General features: G+C 47.8%; 1 protein-coding gene across 1 annotated transcript; it reads left to right on the top strand.

The window, feature by feature from the left end:
• Positions 1 to 5,648: 5,648 nt before the first annotated feature.
• Positions 5,649 to 5,909, top strand: LOC123082057 (protein RADIALIS-like 3). Its single transcript, XM_044504486.1, has one exon. It carries the CDS (start codon positions 5,649 to 5,651, stop codon positions 5,907 to 5,909), a length of 261 nt encoding a protein of 86 aa, XP_044360421.1.
• The last annotated feature ends 1,848 nt before the right edge of the window (positions 5,910 to 7,757 follow it).

The raw sequence follows: 7,757 nt of genomic DNA on the forward strand, positions 1-7,757 counted from the left end.
AGAATGAACCTGTGGCAGCGGGGGTAGTGTGTGCCATGCACGTACCCTGTGAAGAGGATAAAGCCGGAGGGATGCCGTTTCCTTTTCAGGTGAAAAGAAAGAAAGAAGGGTGGGTAGCTTTGAATCCACGGCATATATAGCGACGCCCGCTACCCCTAGCCTGGATTCTGATCCTCATCTCCAGCAACTTATTGAGAGAACTGAATCCGGATCCCAGGGCTTTTGTGCTGAAATTTGGAATATGGCCAGCTGATGATGCAGTGACACGGAATCCTGTCCGGTCCAGGACTACTACTTGGCATCCATATAGGGAGGGATCAGTCAATTATCCACCAAGCAGCAGGCAAAGAAGAAGATACTGTATACCAAGTTACCAACTAATGATGGCTCAGACAGAGCCCAAAAGCATTCCCACTTTGTTTCTTTTGTGAAGATAGATGGTAGATGATGTTTGTACTTACACATTCAGCTTGGTTGATTAATTTTTTTTTAAAAATTAGGCTGGTTGTTCTGAAAAACTAAACATAAGAATCGAAACATACAGTGTAGATAGAAAGTTGGTTCCTCCATACAAGCTAATGTATATATTCCGCACAATGCGAGATGCCTTTTATCTTATCTACCTTCTCACTTGGAGACATGACTCTGTGGTCAAACGAAGGATATCCGATTTTCCGGAGCCCGGCCCTGAATTATAGTATCGCAACAAGTTTACAACAAATCTTGGCCCAAGATCAAATTGCAGGCATGGAGGGAAAGATCTATGTCGCCTATTTCAGTGGGCACGGGTCACTAATTTCATTTTCCCCAAACACGTCACGCCCACTCGGCTGTAGCGCGTCATAATTTTCGTTAAGAAGAAAGCGCTAAGATAGTGCGGATTGTATGTAGGATAAAGTTATGTTTTACTAACGTACATGAACTGTATCATGATGGCCTGCCTTAGAGAATACTGGCAAAATATGCAAGAGCAAATGTCATCCCAAAAAATGACAACAAAAACATGCGTGTTAGCAACTGAATTTTTTACCTTTGCCAAAAATAGAATAGAAGACATACATGAAGATATAAAATTAGTTCTTATGTACAAGATAAGATATAAATTCCACACAATATGTGATGCCCCCTCCTCTCCTTTTATTTGCCCTTTCACTCGAGGGGGAAAACACTCTGGTCACTCAAACTTGCCCAGAAGGAACACGTTCAAAACAAACCAAGCTTCCTTTTTCGCTCCGCATGGTTAATTAGAAATCCTAAATAGATAATACTACAACATATTCAATTTGTAACGATCATATATCATATGCTGCCATGTTTAAAAATATAGGACCACGCTTGTGATTTTTTCGATAAAGGGCTTTTCATTGAATTGAACTATCGAGTTGATACAACCGCATCAAAGATAACCCGGCCTCTGCATAACTAGAGGCACACAGCCAAAGTACCAAATCCCAAAAAACAAAACAAAAAGGCGGAACGCCAGCAGTAGCGGAAAAAGATAAAAGAGGCCTAAGGTGATGCCGGGCCTATCCGAAGGTCACACCGCCATCCATGGGGGTAGAAAATGTCCCTGGCCGAGCACTCCAACCGGGTAGAAGCCATCATAAATAAGTCTCTGTCCTCCGGCCTCTGCAGGATAGACCACATACGGAGCCATCGCGAGCATATATGAATTACCTGCATAGGAGATGAAACACTTTTATGATTAAAAACAATATCATTCCTGGTTAGCCACAACGCCCAACATAAGGCAGCCGCCCCCGCAAGAATGTGCTTAGCAAATTGTTTATCTATTCCCCTCAGCCAATTCCCGAACATATTCCGTACGCTGCGTGGAGGGTATAGATACTGCGTGGAGGACCACGCTTGTGATAACCTGCTTTTACTGTGATGCTGCTATTTGGAAGTTAATTAACCCATGCATGCATGACCGTGGAACAATAGAAACTGCTTGCAGAAATACTACATGAAATAAGTACGCATTTTGCTGGTTTATTTATCTTCCTGAGAAGCTTTTGCTCTGATTAAGCGTTGGAGATATGACGGGGAATCCTGCATCTTTCCCTTTTACGCAGATTTAATTCCCATGAAAAGATCTCCGGTGGATGGATGGTGGACCGGTCCACACGCCCGCAAGAATCAAACCCGACGCAAGTTGCGCCCACCGCCCCCTCCACAGTCCAGTGCATCCGATGCAAACCCCAGCCCTCCTAGGACTCTGTGAGTAAGCAGCAAGCAAGCTAGGCGCCAGGAGCAGGATGGCATTCTGGCAATGTTTCCAAGACCTTTGGAGATGGAAAGATAGATATATTCCTTCGGTCCCGGGACCCAGAGGGCGTTCATCTCCCTCTTTGGAATCTGTTGGTCGACCGGGTGGTGGAGATCATTCGTGCGACATGTAAAGAATGGAGGCTCTAAGCCCACATCCCTGCACTTTTTCTTATGCAAACGAATGCATGGTGCTCCCTAAACGAGTGCATGGTCAATCAAAACACCCTGTCTGAATTCCGGGACCCCTTTCTCAACAATGCAAAAATATTCCTTTAGACGATTTCTGAATCACTTATAAAAACTTTTCGGCTTTTACCCATTTTTCTTTTGGAATGAACACATCATTCAATTTATTTCTCTATCGCTGACTCACTGTTAGAAAAAAAAAATCCTAGGATACTATATCGCCGATAATGTAATAAAATATAGTGCGATGCTAAATCCATGCTTTAATTCACAGTTGCTATGAGGGTGCATGTATGACATGCTTGCCAGCATTAGGTCAGAGGGGTTTCAGAAAACTAATGGAAATGAGCATGGAGATGAGACGTTTTTGGGTATGCGCACCTGCACATTGGCAGCTCTGTTCAGAAGAGCACGCATCCTCCTCCTCTCCTGTGGGCGCCTTGCAGCCTATTGGCTGATGTGCACGTTTTACCAGACTCTCTGCCGACCCATCATGAATGTCAGGATCACACGGCTGAGACATCGCCATGCATGCAGAGATGGATGCTTCCGTTGGTGATGTGAGCAGAGCACGTAGCCTGTGTCAATCGGTCCACGCTGCATGCTACGGCAGCTAGCAATGTGTGCCAAAATGTTGAATTTGGAATCATGGAGAAGTTTAAAGTTGAACACTACAACCTTGGTGAGAGCTAGGCTGCGCATGCATGTGATCAATGTGACCTGTTACTTTACTTACCGAAAAAGGTTTTCGCCCCGCTTTATATATAAAGCAAAGATCAACAATACCCGGTACAAACGCACGCCACCACCACACACACCCAAGGCAGGATACATAGGCGCTGAGTGCAGCAACAACACCCCTAAACACCACTACGAAGAGATGAAGCCGCATACAGCGAACCGTGGACTCCAAGGCGGCGCCTTCAGGAAGGTTACGACACCGGAGCGCCGCCACCGCCCGATCCGAGGATTAGAGTTTCCCTTGGAGCCGCACCACAGATAGTCAGAGTCGCGACGATGCCTTCAAAAAGGGAACGAGCTTCGCCGTCGCCGGTCCGTCCGAAGATAGAGCAGGTTTTCACCCCGGCCAACACTCACCGCCACCGAACGCCACACCCCGGCTGCCACGCCGCCCACACAACCATGGCCATCGGAAAGGTCCCACCTTTTGCACCTTTCGCACCCCTCGGCAATCCCCAGCGTCGAGACCCAATAGGTCGGCCAGCATTGGCATCCATCGACCCGTCCTGCAGCCTGAAGCATGAGACGAGCTCGGTCCTGCAGCACCGTGAGGAGGAAGAGGTCAGTCCTGCTGCATCGTGCGTGAGACGAGATCAGTCGAGCTGCACTGTGCGCGAGACGAGCTCGGTCCTGCTTCACCGGGCGCGAGACAAACGATGGACCGCAGCTGGGAAAGGGCCAGCCCTGTGACGGGAGTAGCGGTCGAGCAACGAGGAGATGAGGCGAAGGACGACACGGTTCGAATGCAGACAAGCCGACGTCGGAGAAGCCGACCGCCACCGCAGACAGATCCGCCCAGCCACCATGAGGCCGCCATGACATCGGGAGGCCACCACCAAGCGTCGGACCTCCCCACGCGGCCACCCACGGTCGGAGCAGCGGCCACGCCCGGCCGCTGCCCTACCCGCGTCACCCGGCGAACTCCAACCGCCGGAGTTGCCGAGCACGCACCGCCACAGCCACGTGCCGCCGTCGGCCGACCCCCCTCACCAGATCCGGCCGGATCTAGCAGGAGGCCAACCGCGTGCCACCTCCCGAGACGGGAGCACCGCAGCCGCCCTGCCGCGCGCGGGATCTAGGACGCCGGTGCGCCGCCACCAGCCGGCCACCCCCGCCACCCCGCAAGCCCGCCGCCGCCCAGCGCCACCGCTTGAAGAGGCCTCCCGCCGCCGGGGTCCCACGAGCAGGGGGGAGAAGGGCCCCGCCGCCACTGTGCCCACCGGGCTTTGCCCGACAGCATTCGCCGGCGGCGGCGGGGAGGAGGGGAGGGAGGCGGGGTCGAAGGAGGAGGCACCTAGCCCCCGCCACCCCCCCCCCCCCCCCCCGCGCGCGGGAGTGGAGGGGTGAGGAGCAGGTTTGGTTGGGGAGAGAGACAAACAAGATGCATGCATGTGCAAAGCCAGGTTTCTACTTGGATCAAGGCCAGCTACAGCTAGCTGGTGTAGTAGTAAAGCTGGAACCAATGGCTTGTGAGAGCGCATACATCCAGATTCCAGAGCACTTACTTCTTTTCTTTCCCCTTGTGAAACTGATGAGCACTCGCCGTCCATTTACATGTGTCCTCGCCAGTGAGTGGTACCTGCTGCCATGGTGAATGGTGATGAACAATTGTCAAATGCATGCAAACCATTGGTGGAAGGAGAGGTCGCATCACATTGCCATCTGTCTGTGGCTGCGGTGCCACGCTGACATGGGGTGCCCACACCCAGCCCAGGGTCACCTTCATCTATACCAGACAGAATATGTTTTGGAGTTTTGAAAATTCTCAAAAAGAATTATAGGATGTTGAAGAGATGGTTTTCGATAGCCATGTAGAATTTCAAGTTCAAGTTCCAAACCAGTACAGATTCATTTACAAGGCCTGGGAAAAACAAACACAGTAATGAATAGCAAGCTAGGGTCAGAACTCAGAATACGCACACGCACAAAAAAGATTTCTAAAAAAAGATTTAATTTCCCTTTGAGATGCAGCTTATTAGCCAGGAAATTACATCGAAGGATTACTCAAGAAAAAATAAATTAATCAAATTGTCTTTTACATCAAACCGAAGCACTAATTCAGATTTAGACACGACGGATTTAAGAGTTAATTATGTGTTAATTCAGATTAAGTTGATGTGTATAGTGTTGGATACAACTCGAGACGATGTCGGCATGCGTTGGCAGTGCGCAAATGGACCCAAAAGGCTAAATTGCTCAAACAGGCTGTCACTTAAATTGTTCATGTCTGATACTGATACCTAGCTCAGAAAACCTGCGAGAACCTTATTGTCCTCTCCTCAGCCAGCTCCCAGGGCCTATAAATAGCAGCCCTCATAGCAAAGAGAGACACCAAACCAAACCACCAGCGCTTCTACAAGAGCAAAGGACTACCTCACTTCCAGGAGAGCACCCCAGGCACAAGAAAGTAGTGTTCTTAGTTCGAGTCGAACATCACATCTCACCTGAAGATGTCTTCCGGGTCGTCGTCTCGGAGCACCTCCCCGAGCTCCGACTTGGAGTGGAGCAAGAAGGACAACAAGATGTTCGAGGAGGCGCTCGCCTACTACGGCGTGAGCGCCCCCAACCTCTGGGAGAAGGTGGCCAGCGCCATGGGGGGCACCAAGTCCGCCGAGGAGGTGCGCCGCCACTTCCAGATCCTCGTCGACGACGTCAACAACATCAAGCATGGCCGCATCCCCTTCCCCAAGTACAAGAACCACGGATTCTAGACCTTGTAAAAGGTATAATTCTCAACGGACATAGGATACTCTGATGTTAACAAAGTTTTTAGTTGAGCATAAGCGTACCAGTTATTGCTGTATTTGTCTGCTTCCTGGGAAAAGTATGCTTTGCATGAGCATGACTGTGGTTAGCATAAAGATGTTTTTTTAACTCAAAGGCATAGCATGCAGGGGTATTTATGTATATATTTGTTTTCTTTAGGCGTCACTTACCACCATGCATACATGACGACTGGCACCATCAACTCTATGAGCCAAACTGCTTAGGGCATGTACAATGATGCTATTTTAGGTGTGACTCGTAGGATCGTTGAGGTCGAAAGGGGCGCTTTATTACTTAAAAAGTTTAAGCATTACACCGGCCTCTGCAATATTTAAGATGCACACAGCCAAAGAAAGTCCTCTCGCACAAACGTAAAACAAAAAGGCGAAATACCAAGAAACATGTAGAGATAGTATAACGCCTAAAGCGGAGGTGGACCAATCCTAAGATCATGCTGCCACCCATGTTGGGTAAAAGTATCTCTCGCCGTATCCTCCAATCATGTACACACCTCCGTAAACAGGTCTCGATTCTCCACGCGTTGTAGAGAGGACCATAAACGAAGAGTCCCAGTATATCTGTAGATAACCTGCATCAGAGAAGTACTTTTATTATTAAAAACCTTATCATTTCTACTTAGCCAAAGCGACCAAATAACGGCAAGCGCTCCCACCTTAAGAAGAGTTCTAAACTTATGATCAATCCCATGTAACCAGTTGCCAAATACATTAGCAACACTACAAGGAGGATACAAGCCAGAAGCTATCTGGATGACTGACCATATAGAACGAGCCAATTTGCAATGGAAGAACAAATGTTTTATTCTCTCATCATGGTGACAAAAAACACATTGCGGACTTCCATGCCAATTTCTCTTAATAAGGTTATCTTTAGTAAGAATGGCTCCACGACGAATATACCATGCAAAGAATTTATTCTTAAGAGGTATCTTCATCTTCCAGATCTTCTTATTATTATCAACTGGCACGTCAGACTGGATTAACACTCTATACATAGACTCCACTGAGAATTGACCATTCCCATGTAGGTTCCATCGAAATATATAGACCCATGTAGGATCATTGAGGTGGAGGAGAGAAATCATAAGGAATTGTTTGTCTTTTCTTATTTAAGAGATGATCTCTTAGCACAATATGTCTCACCATGTTTTTAGGAAAAGCTAAAGTTAATGAAAATAAGGTTAAGAGATGACCATTATAGACATAGTTTTATTTTCATATCTAAACTACATGCAGGATTTAAGATAAGAGTGTCTTATCAGCCACTGTACGTGCCATTAATTGCAGCCACCGTGGCACAATTCATCGGTGGTCTAATCTTAGCACTATCAGACAATTTCCTTACTTCCAAAATAAAAACTTCGATGGATCTTGAAGAATTTCTCTAAATAGGCTTTCCCCCTACTTTATAAATAAAGCATCCAACCAATCAATACAACGAGTAGCAAGGTGCCGAAAAATAAAAGTCTGGTGGGGCAACAACACAAGCATGCCCAAAGAAAACACAAAAGAAAAGCAGGAAAAAATACCACCAAGTGGCCACAACATCGTTGGATCACCGGTGGAGCGAGGTACCTAGCCGTGTCATGTAGCGCGTTCAACATCTGCCCCAGCCGGTCGCAATCCTGTTGCCTAGCCAATAGGTGCCAGTGTTGCATGAACGTAAGAAATTTGAAGAAGGCGCTAGAGGCCCGTCGAATGTGTCTTTCTCCCTCGTGCTTTCAATGCACAAGGCTATTTGTTTTAATAGATTTTTTTCTAGATCTTGTGCTA

Source organism: Triticum aestivum, chromosome 1B, assembly GCF_018294505.1.
Source record: "Triticum aestivum cultivar Chinese Spring chromosome 1B, IWGSC CS RefSeq v2.1, whole genome shotgun sequence".
Taxonomy (NCBI): domain Eukaryota; kingdom Viridiplantae; phylum Streptophyta; class Magnoliopsida; order Poales; family Poaceae; genus Triticum; species Triticum aestivum.

Excerpts from the sequence above, each read along its gene's own strand:
- LOC123082057 (XM_044504486.1), top strand. The coding sequence starts at position 5,649 with ATGTCTTCCGGGTCGTCGTCTCGGAGCACCTCCCCGAGCTCCGACTTG.